General features: G+C 43.8%; 1 protein-coding gene across 3 annotated transcripts in view; it reads left to right on the forward strand.

Moving 5' to 3' along the window:
* Window positions 1-4,593: 4,593 nt before the first annotated feature.
* The window catches only part of ALS2CL (ALS2 C-terminal like), a 44,192-nt gene continuing 28,366 nt past the window's right edge, over window positions 4,594-20,419 (forward strand). For 2 of the 3 annotated variants that reach the window (XM_058830435.1, XM_058830434.1), the window contains exons 1-10: window positions 4,626-4,964; window positions 8,079-8,187; window positions 8,800-8,980; window positions 10,475-10,540; window positions 11,200-11,365; window positions 12,015-12,143; window positions 13,242-13,361; window positions 14,915-14,991; window positions 15,532-15,598; window positions 16,461-16,657. In XM_058830435.1, coding sequence (XP_058686418.1) covers window positions 4,854-4,964; window positions 8,079-8,187; window positions 8,800-8,980; window positions 10,475-10,540; window positions 11,200-11,365; window positions 12,015-12,143; window positions 13,242-13,361; window positions 14,915-14,991; window positions 15,532-15,598; window positions 16,461-16,657 — 1,223 coding nt within the window. In that variant the 5' untranslated portion in view covers window positions 4,626-4,853. The other variant, XM_058830436.1, reaches the window with a different exon arrangement.

Here is a 20,419-nt window from a genome sequence, read left to right on the forward strand (position 1 = left end):
GGGGAAAATCCAGGAAAATTTGGGAATGTAAAAGGAAATCCAGGAAAATCCAGGAAAAATTCAGGGAAATCTAGGAAAAAATTGGGAACAAATTAGGAAAATTTGGGAATATCCAGGGAAATGCAATAAAATCCAGGAAAAATCCAGGTTAAATTGGGAAAATTTGGGAAAAATCCGGGAAAATTTGGGAATATCTGGGAAAATCCAGGGAAAATGCAGGAAACATCCAGGAAAATCTGGAAATTTTTGGGAAAATTTTGGAAAATCTGGGAAAAGACATGAAAATTTTGGAAAATATGGGAAAAATTTGAGAAAAATCCTGGAAAATTTGGGAATATCCAGGGAAATCTGGAAAAAAAATCCAAGGAAATCTGGAAAAAAATAGGAAAATCCAGGGAAATCTGGGAAAAATTCAGGAAAATCCCAGAGAATTCCAGAAAATCTGGGGAAATTCAGAAAAATTTGAGAAAAACGTCAGAAAAATCCAATTAAATCTGGGAAAATCTGAGAAAATCTGGGGAAAATCCAGGAAAATTTTGGAATATCTGGGAAAATTTGGGAAAAATCCAGGAAAATCTGGGAATTTATGGGAAAATCCAGGAAAATCTGGGGAAAAATCCAGGAAACATCCGGGAAAATTTGAGAAAATCTGGGAAAATCCCAGAAAATTCCCAGTAGGAAAAGCTCCAGTGCCCTCCAGGGAGGAAAATTTGGGAATATCGGGAATTTTTGCCGCCTTTCCTTTTAAATCACATCTGAGGAATTCCCGTGGAGACCGGGAATGTGATCCCGGGAATTCCATCCCAGAAATTCCATCCTGGGAATTCCATCCCACTGGAATTGAGTCGGGAATGGAGACGGAGATTTCCCGTCATTCCCAAGAAACTTGGAATTCCATGGATTCCAGCTGAATTTTCTGGAATTAAACATGGAATTCTATCCTGAATTCCCACTGAATTTCTTGGAATTACACATGGAATTCCATCCCAGTTTCCAGCAGCATTATCAGGAATTAAACATGGAATTCCAGTCTGAATTCCCCTGGAATTTTCTGTAATTACACTTGGAATTCCATCCCAGATTCCCGCGGAATTTCCTGGAATAAACTTGGAATTCCAGACTGGCTTCCCACTGAATTCTCTGGAATTAAACTTGGAATTTCATCCTGAATTCCTCTGGAATTTTCAGGAGTTAAACATGGAATTCCATCCCAATTTCCAACTGAATTCTCTGGAATTAAACATGGAATTCCATCCTGGATTCCCACTGAATTATCTGGAATTAAACTTTGAATTCCGGCCTGGTTTCCCACAGAATTTCCTGGAATTAAACATGGAATTCTGGACTGGTTTCCCCTGGAATTAAAATTGGAATTCCATCCCAATTTCCAACTGAATTTCCTGGAATAAAACCCGGGATTCCATCCTGGTTTTTCCACATTCCCGCTGCCGATCCCGGTTTTTCCTGGGGCCTCTTTTCCCATCCCCCCCCATCCTTTGGCTTTGAGTCTCCCCAGTGAAAATTCCGGGATCGGATTTTCCCGGACATTTTCCAGGAGTTTTGGAATCACGGCCGGATTTCCCAGGAATGTGAAAATCCCGGAATTCCGGCTCAGAATTCCAAGCTCGGAGTTGATTTCCCTCATTTTTAGGAATCTCCTGGATGAGAAAATCCCGATTTTTATGGTGTTGGATCCTTCACTGCCTCAAGCTGAGCAGATCCAAGGAAATTCCCAGAAATTCCGAGTTTCCCGTTCTTTTCCAACACCTGGGATAATCCCGGAGCGAATCCCGTGGGAATTTCCATGGAATTCTCAGGGATTTTGGAGCCGTCGGTCCCCAGAATTGGGATTTTTATTTTTTATTTTGCCAATTCCCATCTCCGGGTTCTCCATGGAAAAATCTTGGAATGTTTGGAGGGAAAAACGCCCCTGGAACCACAAATCCTTCAGGGGGGGAAAGGGTTAAAGGGGTTTGGGAGCTCCCGACCGAGGAATTTGGGAATTTTGGGGTCAAATTTTGGAATTTTTAGGATGAAAGGAAAGGTTTAAAAGTGGCTGAGGTGTCTGGGAGCCCCTGAGGGATGAATTTGGGAATTTTGGGATCAGATTTCGGGATTTTTTTGGGAAGAGGTGAGAGAGTTCCTGGGGCTGAGGGGTCTGGGACCTCCGGTCGGATAAATTTGGGAATTTTGGGATGGGATCTGGGGTTTTTAGGGAGGACAGGGAAGGGTTAAAGGTTCCTGAACTTCTCAGAGAACTCCAGGAGCTCCTCCCCAATGGATTTGGGAATTTTGGGATTGGATTTAGGAGTTTTTTAGGGAGAATGGAAAGAGCTCCTGGGGTTGAGGGGTTTGGGATCTCCTGTCGGATGAGTTTGGGAATTTTGGGATTTTGGGATTTGGGGTTGTTTTGGGGAGGAAATGAAAGAGTTAAAAGCGGCTGAGCTGCTCAGAGACCTCCGGGAGCTCCTCCCAGCAGGATTTGGGAATTTTGGGATCAGATTTGGGGTTTTTTTAGGATGAGTTCCTGGGTTTGAGGGGTTTGGGATCTCCTGAGGGACGGATTTGGGAATTTTGGGATGGGATTTGGGGTGGTTTTGGGGAGGAAAGGAAAGAGTTAAAGGTTGAGCTGCTCAGAGAATTCCGGGAGCTCCTCCCAGAGGGATTTGGGAATTTTGGGATGGGATTTGAGGTTTTTTTAGGAGGAGAGAAGAGAATTCCTGGGGCTGAGGGGTTTGGGACTTCGGGAACCTCCTGGCTGAGGGATTTGGGAATTTTGGGATGGGATTTAGGATTTTTTTTAGAAAAGGAGAGAGAGCTCCTGGGGCTGAGGGGGTTTGGGATCTCCTGCCGGATGCATTTGGGAATTTTGGGATGGGATTTCGGGATTTTTTAGGGGGAAGGGAGAGAATCCTGGGGCTGAGAGGTTTGGGATCTCCTGATGGACGAATTTGGGAATTTTGGGGTTGGATTTCGGGGTTTTTAAGGAGGGCAGGGAAGAGTTAAAGGTTGAGCTGCTCAGACACCTCGGGAACCTCCTCACTGATGGATTTGGGAATTTTGGGATCGGATTTAGGATTTTTTTTTTTTGCAAGAAGGGAGAGAATTCCTGGGTTTGAGGGGTTTGGGATCTCCTGAGGGATGGATTTGGGAATTTTGGGGTCGATTTCGGGGTTTTAAGGAGGAAACGAAAGAGTTAAAAGTGGTTGAGATGTCCGGGAGCTCCTCCCAGCGGGATTTGGGAATTTTGGGATCGGATTTCGGGGTTTTTAGGAGGAGGGGAGAGAATTCCTGGGTCTCAGGGGTTTGGGATCTCCTGAGGGACGAATTTGGGAATTGTGGGGTCGATTTCGGGTTTTTTAGGAGGACAGGGAAGGGTTAAAGGTGTCTGAGCTGCCCAGAGAGCTCCCGGACTCCCCTTCCCGATGGATTTGAGAATTTTGGGATCGGACTTGGGGATTTTTTAGGATGAGGGAAAAGTTCCTGGGGCTGAGGGGTTTGGGATCTCCTTCCCGCGGGATTTGGGAATTTTGGGATCGGATTTGGGATTGTTTTGGGGAGGACAGGGAAGGGTTAAAGGTTCCTGAGCTGCTCAGAGAACTCCGGGAGCTCCTCCCAGCGGGATTTGGGAATTTTTGGGGTCGTTTTTAGGATTTTTAGGAGGGCAGGGAAGGGTTAAAGGCGGCTGAGCTGCTCAGAAACCTCGGGATCTCCTGACTGAGGGATTTGGGAATTTTGGGATCTGATTTGGGGATTTTTTAGGATGAGCTCCTGGGTCTCAGAGGTTTGGGATCTCCTGAGGGACGAGTTAGGGAATTTTGGGGTCGATTTCGGGGTTTTGAAGGAGGACAGGGAAGGGTTAAAGGCGGCTGAGCTGCCCAGGAAACTCCGGGAGCTCCTGCCCGAGGGATTTGGGAATTTTGGGATCGGATTTGGGGATTTTTTAGGATGAGGGAAAAGTTCCTGGGGCTGAGGGGTTTGGGATCTCCTGCCCGAGGGATTTGGGAATTTTGGGACGGGATTTGGGGTTTTTAGGGAAGCGCTCCCCCCCTCCCTGCGAACGACAGGAAAAAAACAACTCCTTTTCCAAGGATTTCCTGGAATTTTCAGCCAATGGGAGGGAGCCTGGAGGGAGGAGGAGGAAGAGAAACAAATCCCAAAGTTTGGGGTTTTTCGGGATCAGAGCGGGGCCACAAAAAAAAACCCAAAACCCTCGTGACCTTTTCCCTTTTCACTTCCCGAAATTTCAACTTCCCGAAAATCCCGGCGGGATGAGAAAAATCCGGGATGAGAAAAATCCGGGATGAGAAAAATCCGGGATGAGAAAAATCCGGGATGAGCAAAATCCTGGATACGGAAATCCGGGACTACAAAAATCTGGGATACAAAAATCCGGGACTACAAAAATCTGGGATACGGAAATCCGGGACTACAAAAATCCGGGACTACAAAAATCTGGGATATGAAAATTCGGGACTACAAAAATCCGGGACTACAAAAATCCGGGATATAAAAATCCGGGATGAGCAAAATCTGGGATGAGCAAAATCCTGGATACAAAAATCCAGGATTACAAAACTCTGGGATATGAAAATCCGGGACTACAAAAATCCGGGATACAAAAATCCGGGATATAAAAATCCGGGATGAGCAAAATCCGGGAAGACAAAAATCCGGGATACGAAAATCCGGGATGACAAAAATCCGGGAAGAAAAAAATCCGGGATACGAAAATCCGGGATTATTTTAAAAAACCTCAGGAAAAGGGAAGAGGAGGAGCAGGAATTTTGGGAATGGCGAGGATCGGGATTTTGTAATTCCGTGGGAGGTTGGGATTTGGGGCTCTGCCCCCGATGTGGGAGGGAAAAATGGGAGGGAAAAATTCCAGCCTCGGGAAGAGCGAGAATTCCCAGATTTCCGAGCCTGCCGGAGATTGTTCCAGCCGGGAATTCGCTCCCTGCCAGGTAAATCCATGCGAAATCCTGGGAATTTGGGATTTCCCGGGTGGGTTTGGGGTTGTGTTGAGGGCGGGGTTGGTTTATTCCACAGGAAATTTGGGAATGTTTGCACTAAGGAGAAGCGTGGGAATTTCAGGGAGGAGTTTCTGGGATTTTTCCCATGAAAATCGTGCTTTTCCCCCCCAAAAATGAGATTATTATTATTATTATTATTATTATTATTATTATTATTATTATTATTATTATTATTATTATTATTATCATCATCATCATCATCATCATTATCATTATCATTATCATTATTATATTTTTATTTCTATTTTTATTTTATTTTATTTTATTTTATTTTATTTTATTTTATTTTATTTTATTTTATTTTATTTTATTTTATTTTATTTCATTTTATTTCATTTTATTTCATTTAATTTCATTTAATTTCATTTTATTTTATTATTTTGATTATTTTGATTATTTTGATTATTTTTATTATTTTTATTATTTTTATTATTTTATTTTTATTTTTATTTTTATTTTCATTCTTCTTATTATTATTATTCTTATTTTTATTCTTATTTTTAATTTTTATTATAAAAAGATATTTCTAATTTTTATGGAATTTCTAAAAAAATTAAATAAATTTTTAATTATTTAATTTTATTATTTTTTTAAAATAAAAGTTGATTTTTTTTAATAAGGAAAAATTAAATTAATTTTATTGCCGGTGGAATTCCGGTTTTTATCCCTGGGGATTTTCCAGCGGGGAATTCCAGGGTGAATCAGAAAAGCTGGAAAAGAGTCAGGGAAGGGAGAGCGGGAATTTCAAAGGGAATAATTCAGGAAAAATCATTTCGTTAATAAAATATGAAATGAAATTAAAATATAAAATATAAAATATAAAATATAAAAAATAAAATATAAAATATAAAATATAAAAAATAAAATATAAAATATAAAATATAAAATATAAAATATAAAATATAAAATAAAATACAAAATATAAAATATAAAAGAAATAAATAGAAAATAGAAAATAGAAATGGAATAAATAGAATAGAATAAAAATAAAATAAAATAATAAAAATATAAAATAAAAATTAGAAATGAAATAAATAAAATAGAAAAAAAATAAAATAAAGATAAAACAAAGATAAAATAAATATGAAATAAAGATAAAAAAATAAAATAAAATAAAATAAAATAAATAAAATTAAATATGAAATAAAAATAAAATGAAATTAAATAAAAAATATTAATAAATTAAAATGTACTAAAATAAAATATAAAATGAAATGAAATAAAGTAAAAATAAAGTAAAAATGAAATGAAATGAAATGAAATGAAATGAAATAAAATAAAATAAAATAAAATAAAATAAAATAAAATAAAATAAAATAAAATAAAATAAAACAAAACAAAATAAAACAAAATAAAAATAAAGTAAACCAAAATAGAATAGAAATAAAATAAATAAAAGAAAATCAAAGAACTGAAATAATTAAAATCCAATTTCCCGCTGATTTAATGAACAAAATGGGACCAATTTAATCAATAAAATCCCAAACTCCCCTCAGGAGCTCATTTAGTTATTAATTATTAATTATTAATTATTAATTATTAATTATTAATTATTAATTATTAATTATTAATTATTAATTATTAATTATTAATTATTAATTATTAATATTAATTATTAATATAATCAATAACATTGGCTCCCCAGGAGCTGATCCCAGGCAAAAAAACCTCCTGGAGGCTCCAGAATTCCATGGAAATCCGGGATCAGGGGCTCCGGTTTTCGGGAAGAGGCCGAGGAAAGGCCGGGTTTAAATTCCCATCTCAGTTTTAGGCCTGGATTAAAACTGAGGGAAAATCCCGGAATTCCTGGAATGTGCAGCTGCTCCGGGGGATTCCTGCATTCCCAAAAGGCAAAAAAAGTGGGAATATTTGACAATCCGGGTGGGATTATCCCAAAAATCCTGCCCTGAAGGGGTTCTGGATGGAAAAAATTCCCAAATTCCAGAGGAATTTGGGGATAAAGGCGGGAATTTGGAGATTGGTGATTCCAGAGGGGGAGGATTTTTGGGAATGGGAGTGGGAAAAAGCTGCAGGATTGGGAATGGCCAGGTCAGGATCCTTGGGATTCCACACTGGAATTCCCAACTGGAATTCCCAGCTGTAATTCCCAAGCAATATTCCCAGCCAGAATTCCCAACCAGAATTCCCAGGAATTTGGGGAATTGTGGGAATTTCCTGTGGGAATTGGGGGGATTTCCTCCAGGAAGTTTTAGGAAAATTTGGGGAAAAAAAATTGGGAAAATTTGAGAAAAAAAATTGGGAAAATTTGGGAAAATTTGGGGAAAAAAATTGGGAAAATTTGGGAAAAAATTGAGAAAATTCGAGAAAAATTGGGGAAATTTGAGAAAATTTGGGAAAAAGCTCTGGGAAAATCTCTGGGAAAAATTTGAGAAAATTTGAGAAAAATTGGAAAAAAAATTGGGAAAATTTGGGAAAAAAAATTGGGAAAATCTGAGAAAATTTCGTAAATTTTGAGGAAAAAAATTGGGAAAAATTGAGAAAAAAAAATTGGGAAAATTTGGGAAAAATATTGGGAAAATCTGAGAAAATTGGGGAAAAAACTGGGAAAAATTTGAGAAAATTAGGGAAAAAATTGGGAAAATTTGAGAAAAAATCGGGAAAAATTGGAGAAAATTTGAGAAAAATTGGGGAGAATTGGGAAAATTTGGGAAAAATTGGGAAAATTTGAGAAAATTTGGGAAAAAACTCTGGGAAAAATTCGAGAAAATTTGAGAAAAACTGGGAAAATTTGGAAAAAAAATTGGGAAAAAATTGGGAAAAAATTGAGAAAATTTGAGAAAAATTGGGAAAAATTGGAAAAATTGGGAAAAATTGGGAAAATCTGGGAATCTTGGGCTCAGTTGTCTCCATCCCTTTCCCAACTTTTCCCGAGGATTTTTGGGATGGGCCCAGCTGGGATCACCGCCGAGGGCGGGGAAGCTTTGCAGAAACCTCTGGAGATCGATCCAAGGAAAATAAAACCCCTTGGATTGGATCCCAGGGATTCCATTCCCAGGAATTCCATTCATTCCCGGTTTTTTCCAGGCCATGTCCGTGCCGGGAATTCTGGGATCGCTGCTCCAAGAAGAGGAAAAATTCTCCTCGTGCCTGGCACGGCTCGACGCCCTCATCCTCAAACCTCTGCTCCAGGCAGGTAAATCCAGGGAATTTTTGTCTGGAATTCCCACTGGGAAAAGTTTTTTGGGAATGTTTTCCCTAAAATCGGGAAGCCCAAGCTCGGGGTTGTGGTTTTTTGGGATGAATCCGTGGAGAATTCATCCATAAATCCCTAAAATTTGGCTCCTCCTCTTTCCCTGCTCCCGTTCCAGGCTGATCCCGGCTGGGAAAATTCCTGGGAATTTCTCCGGAGCTCCAGGGAATCCAAACAGCTCCGAAATCCAGGGAAATTCCTGGAGCCATTCCAGGAATTCCCTTGGGGGTGATTCCAAGGAAACTGGGAAATTCCTTGGGGAAAAAACCGGGAATTTTCCCTCCGGAGCACCGGGATGAGCTCCCAGAGAGTTTGGGATGGATTTTATCCCATTCCAACAAAACCAACTCCAGGAACTGGGAAAATTCCCAGATTTTCCCCTTTTTCAGATCCGTTTTCCCAGTTTTTTTTTGCTCCCTGCTTCCCCAAATCATGGAATTTTTTCCTTGGAATTTCCCCTTTTCCCTTTTGTTTTTATCAGAGGCCACATTCCATGAATTTCTTTGGGAATCACAGCATTCCCACGGCATTTTTCCCGGTTTTTTTCCCTCCCAGAACCCAACGATCCGAAGGAAAAGGAGAATTTCCAGCTCCTGGTGCTGCTCAACGATCGCTTCCAAGCCCTCTGGAATTTCACGGAGGAGAATTCCCGGATCCTGAGGGGCTCCGAGTCCGGCTGCATCCAGGATTTTTACATCCTCTGGAAAGGAGATCTCTTCCTCAGCCTCTCCATCCAGTGAGAGCCGGAATTATTATTATTATTATTATTATTATTATTATTATTATCATTATCATTATCATTATCATTATCATTATTATTATCATCATTAGCATTAGCATTAGCATTATATGTTTATTATTATTTTTTATTATTATGTTATTATCATTATTATAATTTATTATTATAATTTATTATTATTTATTATTATTATCATCATTATCATTATCATTATCATTATCATTATATTTTTATTATTATTATATTAGCATTATTATGATTTTTATCATTATATTATTATTATTATTATTATCATTATTAGTATCATTATCATTATCATTATCATTATCATTATCATTATCATTATATTTTTATTATTATTATATTAGCATTATTATGATTTTTATCATATTATTATTATTATTATTATTATTATTATTATTATTATTATTATTATTATTATTATTATTATTATTATTATTATTATTATTATTATTATTATTATTATTATTATTATTATTATTCCATAGCGGGAAAATGGGATTCCATGGATCCCGGTTGGGAATATCGGGAAAAATTGGGATGAGAACCCTCGGAATATCCTGGAAAATTGATTGGATTGGGGTTTTTTTTTTTCCATGAATTTGTGTTTTTGGGTCAGGAGCTGAGATTCCAGAGGGAATCAAATCTTCTGGAGAGCTGAAATTCCATAAAAATCTTCAATTCCACCTTTTTTCTTCTCCATAAAAGTGGCCAAAACTTTTCCAGCTGGGATTTTCCAGTTTGGATCAGAATCCCGGGAATTCAAGTTGGTTTTCCTGAAGAAATGGAGAAAAAAAATGGGAATTTGGGATGAGATTTGGGAATGATCCAAACGAATTTGTCTGGAGATTTTATTCCCGTTTCTTTTGGAATTAAACCCGGGTTTAACGTGGGAAAATGTGGGATTTGTTGGGAAAATCTGGGATTTGAGTGGGAAAATGTGGGATTTGTTGGGAAAATCTGGGATTTGCTGGGAAAATCTGGGATTTGGTGGGAAAATCTGGGATTTGTTGGAAAAATGTGGGATTTGAGTGGGAAAATCTGGGATTTGCCGGGAATTTTTGGTAAAATTGCAGCTCTTGGAAAAAAATTGTGGAAAATATTAAATGGGAAAAGAAAATTCCGAGTCTGGAGAAATGAACGGAGCTCAGAGCCAGAAAAATTCCATCATTTCCATCCCAGAATTCCCAAATTTTCCAAATTCTGATGGGAATTCCAGGCTGAGGAATTCCTGCAGGCAGGAATTTCATTCCATGAAATCCGATGGAAACGGATCCCGCTCCGATCAGAGCTTTTATGCCCAAAAATCCTGGAATTAAAGTCGGGAAAAAATTCCTGGATCCAATCTTTATCCCCATCAAACTTCCAGCATTTTTCCAGACTGTGGGATTAAGGGAATTTCCCAATGATTTGGGATCCGAAATTCATCCCGAATTTCCTTCTCCTGTGTATCCTTGGAATTTTTTCCAGGTATTTCGTCACCTTCGCCAACTTTGTGGTGGTTCAAGGATTTGAGCGGGCGGCCGGGAACAAGAGGTCAGCGGCTGGAAAATCCCTGGGAATCTTGGGAATCCGTGGGATACGGGGACAATTCCAGGATTTTCCCCTTTCCAAGAACTTCCGGCTCCTTCTGGAGTCAGAATTCTGGGATTTAGGGACAATTCCAGGATTTCCCTCTTTCCAAGCGTTCCCAGCTGCCTCTGGAGTCGGCAAATTGGAATTTGGGGATTTAGGGAAAAGATGGGATTGGAGAGCGGGAATCTGGCTGGGAATTCCTCTAATCCCAGATTTTGATGGAAGCAGGGAATGAAAATGTGAATTGCTAAGGAGCCCATTCCCAAACCCTTTATTCCTGATTTTTCCGTGGCTCAATTCCAGGATTTTCCTCTTTCCAAGCGTTCCCGGCTCCTTCTGGAGTCGGAATTCTGGGATTTAGGGACAATTCCAGGATTTTCCCCTTTCCAAGGTCTCCCAACTTCCTCTGGAGTTGGAATTTGGGGATTTAGGGACAATTCCAGGATTTCCCTCTTTCCAAGCATTCCCAGCTCCATTTAGAATCAGAATTCTGGGATTTAGGGATGGGATGAAATTCCCTTTAATCCCAGTTTTTCACAGCTGAAAATCCCAATTCCCGTATTTTTCACGGCGATTCCGGGAGAATTAACGACCTTTTCTCCTCATTCCCGGTTTTCCAGCGAGGCCTGGAAGCGGCACAAGGCGGTGCTGAAGGAATTCCTGCGGGATTTCAGCTCCGAGCGCTCCCTGGCTCCGGCCCTGCACTCGGAGCTCCTCAAACCTTTCCGGGAGCACGGCCAGAGCTGCCTCCGGCTCCTCCGGCAGCTCCGGGAGCAGCTCCAGGAGGTGGGAATGGGCCTGGAATGCTGGGGGTTCTGGCGGGAAGAAATATTCCCAAAAATCCAGCCTGGATATTCCTAAATATTCCCAAAAATCCAACCTGGACTTTGCTAAATATTCCAGGAATTCCAGCTTGGATGTTGCTGAATATTCCCAAAAATCCAGCCTGGATCTCCTTTGCTAAATATTCCCAGAATTCCAGCCAAGGTATTCCTAAATATTGCCAAAAATCCAGCCTGGACATTGATAAATATTCCCAAAAATCCAGGCTGGATCTCCTTTGCTAAATATTCCCAAAAATCCCTAGATATTCTTAAATATCCCAAAAATCCAGTGTGGATATTGTTGAATATTCCCAAAAATCCAGTCTGGATATTCCTAAATATTCCCAAAAATCCATTCTGGATATTGCTGAATATTCCCAAAAATCCAGCCTGGATATTCTTAAATATTCCCAAAAATCCATTCTGGATATTCTTAAATATTCCCAAAAATCCAGCCTGGATATTGCTGAATATTCCCAAAAATCCAGACTGGATATTCTTAAATATTCCCAAAAATCCAGAATGGATCTTTTTAAATATTCCTGAAAATCCAGCCTGGATCTCCCTTCCCCCCACCGGGAGCATTCCCGGATTTTTCCATCCTTTCCCAGGGCCCCGAGCGGGACGCGGCCGGAGCCGTGGAGCGGGAATTTGGGAAGTTGGAATCCTTCGTCAGCCAGGTCCTGGATGAAGCCGCCCGCACCAAGGAGCTCTGGAATTCCCTGGGATGTAAATTCACCGTGAGTCCGGAATGGGATGGGAGAGGGGACGGGAATTTGGGAATGGGAATGGGAAAGGGACTGGGAATGGGATTGGGAACAGGAATTTGGGAATGGGAACAGGAAAGGGACTGGGAATGGGAGAGGGATTGGGATTGGGAATGGGAATGGGAAAGGGACTGGGAATGGGATTGGGATTTGGATTGGGATTGGGAATGGGATTGGGATTGGGATTGGGAATGGGATTGGGATTGGGATTGGGAATGGGAGAGGGATCAGGAGTTTGATAAGAATTGGGAATTTGATAAGGATCGGGAATTTGATATGGGTGGGAATTTGATTTTCATGGGAACTTTGATATGGATTGGGAATTTGATAAGGATTAGGAGTGTGATAAGGATTGGGAATTTGATATGGGTGGGAATTTTATAAGGACGAGGATTTTGATATGGATCAGAATTTGATCTGGATGGATTGGGAATTTGATTTGGATCAGGAATTTGATCTGGATGGGGAATTTGATCTGGATTCGGAATTTGATAAGGATTGGGAATTTGACCTGGATCGGGAATTTGATGTGGATCAGGAATTTGATCTGGATCAGGAATTTGATAAGGATTGGGAATTTTATATGGATTGGGAATTTGATATGGATTGGGAATTTGATCTGGATTGGGAATTTGACCTGGATCGGGAATTTGATCTGGATCCGGAATTTGATCTGGATCGGGAATTTGATGTGGATCAGGAATTTGATCTGGATCAGGAATTTGATATGGATTGGGAATTTGATCTGGATCGGGAATTTGATAAGGATCGGGAATTTGATCTGGATCGGGAATTTGATCTGGATCGGGAATATGATATGGATCAGGAATTTTATCTGGATCAGGAATTTGATAAGGATTGGGAATTTGATCTGGATCGGGAATTTGATCTGGATCGGGAATCTGTGGCTGGAATTCCATCAGTCAGGGCTGGCTGGAGGAGCTGGAGGAGCTCCCTGGGGGTTCCGAGTTTGTGCCCCACATCCGTCACCCCGAGCCAGCTGATCCCAGCGGGAATTCCCGCCTGGAATTGCGTGTCCTCTCCCAATCCCGGTTTTTCCCTGGGCTCCAGGACGTGCTGCGCGTTCCCGAGCGGAGGCTCCTGGAGGACAGCAGGAACCTTCCCATCGCTTCCGGCGGCTCCCGCTCCGAGCGCCTCCTGCTCTTCGACGACGTCCTGGTGCTGATCCAGGTGAGGCCGGGATCCTCCGGAGCAAGCGGGAAGAGAACACGGAAAAAACACCCTGAAATTCCAACGGAACAAACGGGCAAAAATTACTGGAATTTCCTGAAGGAATGGCTGGAAAATTCCAGGTTTTTTGATGTTGAAAATCCAGCAGAGTTCAGCTGATGGGAAAAGTTGGGAAAATTTTGTCTCGGATCGATCCAGGTGTGGTTGGCTCTCGGGGAAAAAAAAAAGGAAAATCTGGGAAGGAGTAGAGGAGATCCACAGGATATTCCCAGGAAATGTGGATTCGGGCACCTTTGGAGTGATCCCAACCCTTTTCCACAGGGAATTTGGGCCCTTTGTTATTCCAAGGGATCTGCTGGATCAAGGCTGAGATCCTGGATTGGGATCGATGGGATTTTCCGTGTTGGTGGTGCGGCTGAAGATGCCGGAGGTGGTTTTGGGAATTCTGGGCTGTGGGGATGTGTTCCTGTGAGGGAATTCCAGTGGAATTCCGGTTTGGAAGCTCCCGGGATCCAGCAGGAATCTCTTCCTGCTCCTCAGGTATCCCAACACTGTCCTGGGATCTGGAACATTCCCAAACTCTCCCAGACAAAACTTTGGGAATAATCAGGATCCAGCCTTGGGAATGGGGTGGAAATTCCCTTCCCCACCCGGACACTGTGGAATTCTCATCCCTGAGATGATGAGAATTCCCTAAAAACTCCAGGAAGAGCATCCCCTGCCATGGAATTTGGGTTTTCCACATTTTTGGATGAGCTGGATCCGATGCCTGGGATGGGAGGTTTGGGATCAGCAAATCCATGGAATTATTTCCGTGTTCGATCCGCGATTCCCGTCTGTGTCTCACCCGCTGCTGCCGAGCTTTATGGAACTTTGGGAATTCCAACCGGATTGGGATGGAGCTGGTTGGGAATCTTGACATCCCTTCCTTGCCTCTTTTCCCAAATCCGGGAGAACATTCCGGGAATTCCTTGGAAAACTCCATCCTGCCAGGCAGCAGCTCCGTGTGGACACCTGGATGGGAAAGGAGATGGGAAACGGAATTTTTTCCTTTTATTCCATGTTGGATTTTGTTCTGTTCCTCTTCTGCTGATCCCAAAATCCTTCAATTTGGGATTCCTGGGATATTTTTTGGCGCTGCCACCCGGAGTCCAAATCCTAAATAAATCCCGGAATGGATTGGATGGGAAGGGAGTTTAAAGCTGATCCATTCCCAGGCCATTCCATGATTCCCACCATCCCAGCTTTCCTTGGACACATCTGGGGATGGGGCAGCCACAAATCTCTGGGAATGTCGGCTGGAATGATTTGGGAATGTTGTCGTGTGGTGGGGAAGGAATTCCCGTGGGCATCGGGGTCACCTGGGAATGTTTCACTCCTGGACGTGGCCATGGAATTTTGGAAGAGCTTTAGGAATGTTCAGACAAGAAATTCCCTCCTTTTTCCCGTGGTTTTTCCATCTCTGATCCAAAAAAATCGGGAATTTGCGCTGCCCCTCCAGCTCTGCTATTCCAAGGATGTTTCCAGCAATTCCCTTTTCCCGTTTTTTCCAGGGAAACAGCTTCCAGAGTTTTGATCTGAAGTTGGTGTGGGTGGATGAAAACTGCGGAGAGAAATTGGCTCCGGGATCGTGAGTGAGAAATTCCTACTGGGAATTCCAAAAAACCCCAAAATCCAGGAAATTCCAGGAATGAAAAGGTTCAGGTGGATGGGAAAACGCTCCAAAGCTTTGTCCCATCTCCTTTCCGAGCGGAGGGATTGGGGTACGGATAATGGGATCTCAGCAGCTTGGAATTTGCTGCCAGATTGAAATCCCAGGATTTCTGAGGTTGGAAAAAACCCTCTGGAATCATCAAATCCCACCTCGTTCCCAGAATTCCTTGGACACCTCCAGGGATGGAGACTCCAAACCTCCCTGAGCAATCCCGACCCAGGTTTTCCATAAAAAAATTCCCGCTGATATCCGAGCCCGCCCTCCCCAGGCACAACCTGAGGCCGTTCCCTCTCATCCCGTCCATCCCAACCCATCAATCCCAAATTATTCAATCCAGGAGAACTCCAGAAAAAAACTAAAGAAACACCTGGAAAAGCACCAGGATCTCCAGGAGGAGGATCCGACGGATTGGGAATTGCGTTTTCCATCCTTTTTTTGGTTTTTGTTCCCTCCCAGGCACGGCCTGCGCGTCACCACCCCGGAGGAGACCTTCGTCCTCTCCACCAAGGACCCCCAGACCAAGGTCAGGATTCGGGATTTTCCCTTTTCCACGTTATTTAAATCAGGAGAATAATTCAGAGTGGGATTGGGTCGGGAATTTTCCCCTCCTTTTAAAAAAAAAAACCCGGAATTTTGTCTTTTTAAACATTTTTCCCATTTTTTTCACATCCGAGCGGGAATTCCTCCCTTCCACCTGTCCAGAAGAACCCCCTTTGGAATTCCCACAAATTCCTCAGCACTTCCCTGGAGTTGGGTTGGGATTTTTCCCCTCCTTTTCAAAAAAAAAATCCTGGATGAGACTCCAGAGGTTGCTCAGAGCTGATGTTGGTGGGAACCCATCGGTTTCTCGCTGCTTTTCAACCGGATTTTTGTCTTTTTAAACATTTGTCCCGTTTTTTTCACATCCGAGCTGGAATTCCTCCCTCCCACCTGTCCAGGAGAATCCCTTTTGGAATTCCCACAAATTCTTCAGCGCTTCCCTGACGTCGTCTCTGGATGATTTTCCCGGGATGGGCTCTGATTCCCACAAATTCCTCAGCGCTTCCCCGACATTTTCTCCGTCCCATTTTCCTGGGATCAGCGCTGATTCCCACAAATTCCTCAGCGCTTCCCTGGAGTCATCTCCAGTTGATTTTCCCGGGATTGGCTCTGATTCCCACAAATTCCTCAGCTCTTCCCTGGAGTTGTCTCCGGCTGATTTTCCTGGGATCGGCATTGATTCCCACAAATTCCTCAGCGCTTCCCTGACATTTTCTCTGTCCCATTTTCCCGGGATCAGCGCTGATTCCCACAAATCCCTCAGCGCTTCCCCGACATCGTCTCCATCCCGTTTTTCCCGGGCTGGGCTCTGATTCCCTGTCTCTCCCTGTTTTCCGTGCCCGCAGGCCGTGTGGCGCTGGAAGCTGGAGCAGGCCGTGCGCCAGGCGCTCAACGGGAAGCGCGATTTCCCGCTCTGGGGCGGCAGCGGCGACGGCGCCGAGGCTCCTTCCCGAAGATTCTTCAGCTACGGATTCCGCAGGGACGGCCGGCTCCGAGGGGCCACCTACGAGGGGGAGTGGCTGGAGGGGAAACCCCACGGCAAGTAAGGAACCGCCTGGGACACTTTTCCGGGTGGGAATGAGACTGGAAGTGGATTTTGGGTCCCTTTTCCGGGTGGGAATGAGGCTGGAAGTGGATTTTGGGGTTTTTTTCCAAGCGAGAATGAGGCTGGAATTGCCTTTTGGGCCTCTTTTCCGGATGGGAAGGAGGCTGGAAGTGGATTTTGGGCCCCTTTTCTGGGCAGGAATGAGGATGGAAGTGGCTTTAGGGTTTTTTTTTCCTAGCGTGAATGAGGTTGGAAGTGACTCTTGGGGACTTTTTCCAGGTAGGAAGGGTTGGAATTGACTTTTAGGACCCTTTTCCAAGCCAGAAGGAGGCTGGAAGTGACTTTTGGGTCCCTTTTCCGGGTGGGAATGAGGATGGAAGTGGCTTTAGGGGTTTTCTTCCAAGCGGGAATGAGGCTGGAATTGTCTTTTGGGCCCCTTTTCCGGGTGGGAATGAGGCTGGAATTGTCTTTTGGGGACTTTTTCCCGGTGGGAATGACGTTGGAAGTGCCTTTTGGGCCCCTTTTCCGGGTGGGAATGAGGCTGGAAATGACTTTTGGGGTCTTTTCCCAAGTGGAAATAAGGTTGGACGCTCCTTTTGGGCCCCTTTTTCCAAGTGGGAAAGAGGCTGGAATTCTCTTTTGTGTCACTTTTCCAAGTTGGAATAATCTTGAAAGTGCCCTTTGGGCCCCTTTTCCAAGCTGGAATGAGGCTGGAATTGCCTTTTGGGGACTTTTTCCAAGCGGGAATGAGGCTGGAAGTGAATTTTGGGGTTTTTTTCCGGATGGGAAGGAGGCTGAAAGTGACTTTCAGGTCCCTTTTCCAGATGGGAATGAGGCTGGAAGTGGATTTTGGGTCCCTTTTCCGGGCGGGAATGAGGCTGGAATTGTCTTTTGGGGACTTTTTCCAAGTGGGAATGAGGTTGGAGGTGCCTCCTGGGGACTTTTTCAAGGTAGGAAGGGTTGGAATTGACTTTTGGGCCCCTTTTCCAAGCGGGAATGAGGCTGGAATTGCCTTCTGGGGACTTTTTCCAGGTGGGAATGAGGCTGGAAGTGGATTTAAGGCTGCTTTTCCAAGCTGGATTGAGGACAGAAATGGTTTTCAGGTCCCTTTTCCAAGTTGGAATAAGGTTGGAATTGCCCTCCAGACCCTTTTCCCAAGCGGGAACGAGGCTGGAAGTGCCTTTTGAGCCCCTTTTCCAAGCGGGATTGACGTTGGAAGTGGTTTTCAGGTCCCTTTTCCAAGCAGGAAAGAGGCTGGAATTGCCTTTTGGGGTTTTTTTCCAAGCGGGAATAATCTTGGAAGTGCCTTTTGGGCACCTTTTCCAGGCTGGAATAAGGATGGAGGCACCTCTTGGTCCCTTTTCCAGGCAGGAATTAGGCTGGAAGTGACTTTTGGGTCCCTTTTCCGAGCGGGAATGAGGCTGGAAGTGGCTTTTAGATCCTTTTTCCCAGTTGGAATAAGGTTGGAGGCACCTTTTGAACCGCTTTTCCAAGCTGGAATGAGGCTGGAATTGCCTTTTGGGGTTTTTTTCCAAGCGGGAATAATCCTGGAATTGCCTTTTGGGTCCCTTTTCCAAGCGGGAATGAGGCTGGAATCGCAGGTTTGGCATTTTTGTGATGGCTGGGAAAGATCCCGGAGCTTCTCCATCACATCCCATCCTTTTCCAGAAACCTCCAGGACGGGACAAATTCCCAGAGGGAATTCTGGCCCCGAGGGAATTGTGCCCTGATGGAATTCCGGAGGGAATTCTGGCCTGAGGGAATTCCAGAGGGAATTCTGGCCCTGAGGGAATTCCAGAGAGAATTCTGGGCCTCTTGGCTGAGGTTTCCCAGGAATTCCGTGGCAGAATTCTGGGATTCCAGGTGTTCAATTCCTTGGATTTGAGTTCCCTTCCCACTCCTGGAATTCCTCTGGAATTCCCACTCCTGGAATTCCTCTGGAATTCCCACTCCTGGAATATACCAGCCGGGATTTGGCTGCTGGAAGGTTCCGGAGCAGCATCCCGGCCTTGCTGCTTGCTCTGGGGTTTCCCAGGGAATGGGAATTCCTGTGGGATAAACACCGGCTGTCCCGGAATTCCGAAGGGGGAAAAGCCGGATTCCCGCTCAGCTGAACCTTCCACATCCTGTGCCGGGAGCAGAGACGGAATTCTGGAATATCTGGAGCGGGAAAAGCTCGCAGGGATCAACAGACATTCCCAAAAACCCCACCCTGCCCAAAGTCCTGGAGCAGCCTTGGGAATATTCCCATTCCCAGTGAATATTCCCATTCCCTGAGGAACATTCCCATTCCCAGGTGAATATTCCCATTCCCAGGTGAACATTCCCATTCCCAGGTGAACATTCCCATTCCCAGGTGAACATTCCCATTCCTGGTGAATATTCCCATTCCTTGTGGAATATTCCCATTCCCAGGTGAATATTCCCATTCCCTCTGGAACATTCCCATTCCCTGTGAATATTCCCATTCCCAGGTGAGCATTCCCATTCCCAGTTTAATATTTCCATTCCCTCTGGAATATTCCCATTCACAGGTGAACATTCCCATTCCTGGTGAATATTCCCATTCCCTCTGGAATATTCCCATTCCCAGTGAATATTCCCATTCCCTGAGGAACATTCCCATTCCCAGGTGAACATTCCTATTCCCTCTGAAATATTCCCATTCCCGGTGACTATTCCCATTCCCTCTGGAATATTCCCATTCCCTGGGTGAACATTCCCATTCCCTCTGGAACATTCCCATTCCCTCTGGAATATTCCCATTCCCAGATGAACATTCCCATTCCCAGGTGAACATTCCCATTCCCTCTGGAATATTCCCATTCCCAGGTGAATATTCCCATTCCTTGTGGAATATTCCCATTCCCAGGTGAACATTCCCATTCCCTCTGGAATATTCCCATTCCCTGTGGAATATCCCATTCCTCGGGACGAACCTTTCCCTAAAACCCGACCGAAACCTGGCCGTGCTCCGGCTTTTCCCTCCTCCCTCTTTCCATTCCCACGCACGAATCCAAAGGGAAGCCATCCAAGGATTTCAAAATCCTGGAAAAGCTGGAGCCGCTCCAGTCTCGCGGAGGCGTCGGGAACAGCCGGAGAAATCCAAACAACCCCGGGCCGGGTTTTGGTGTTTCGCCATCCGGAGGTCGGGATCAAACCTCGGGATGGAATTCCCAGAGATTCCGGGGCTGCCCCTGGATCCCTGGAATTTCCAAGGGAGGATCGGACGCTTGGAGCAGCCTGGGATAACGGGAAACGCTCCTGGCACGGGGTTGGAATTTTAAGATTCCCATCAAGGCTCAAAAATTCCAGGATTTTCAATTGTTCCCATCGGGATTTGGAGCAGGGGAGGGGAGGAAAAATATTCCAACGTTCCCTGAGGGATTCCAAAGCCTCCAGCTCCAAAATGAGCTCAGAATTCCTGAAATTCCCGAAATTCCCGATTTTCCAGGCTGCTGGCTTTCCCTCAGCCCAATTCCCAGGTTTTATTCCGAGCTCCAATTCCATTTGGGAAGGAATTCCTGGCAATTCCACGGGGTTGGAACTTTGAAGATCCCAAAAATTCCGTAATTCCAGGATTTCCAATCGCTCCAATTGGAGGCAAAGCAGGGGAGAGGAGAAAAAAAATTCCAACATTCCCTGAGGATTCCAAAAATTCCAACATTGCCTGAGGGATCTCTGAGGGATTCCCAAGCTCCGAATTCCCAAAATTCCCAGTTTTCCAGGCTGCTGGCATTCCCAGTTTTTATTCCAAGC

The sequence above is a fragment of the Poecile atricapillus genome, chromosome 2 (assembly GCF_030490865.1).
Source record: "Poecile atricapillus isolate bPoeAtr1 chromosome 2, bPoeAtr1.hap1, whole genome shotgun sequence".
Taxonomy (NCBI): domain Eukaryota; kingdom Metazoa; phylum Chordata; class Aves; order Passeriformes; family Paridae; genus Poecile; species Poecile atricapillus.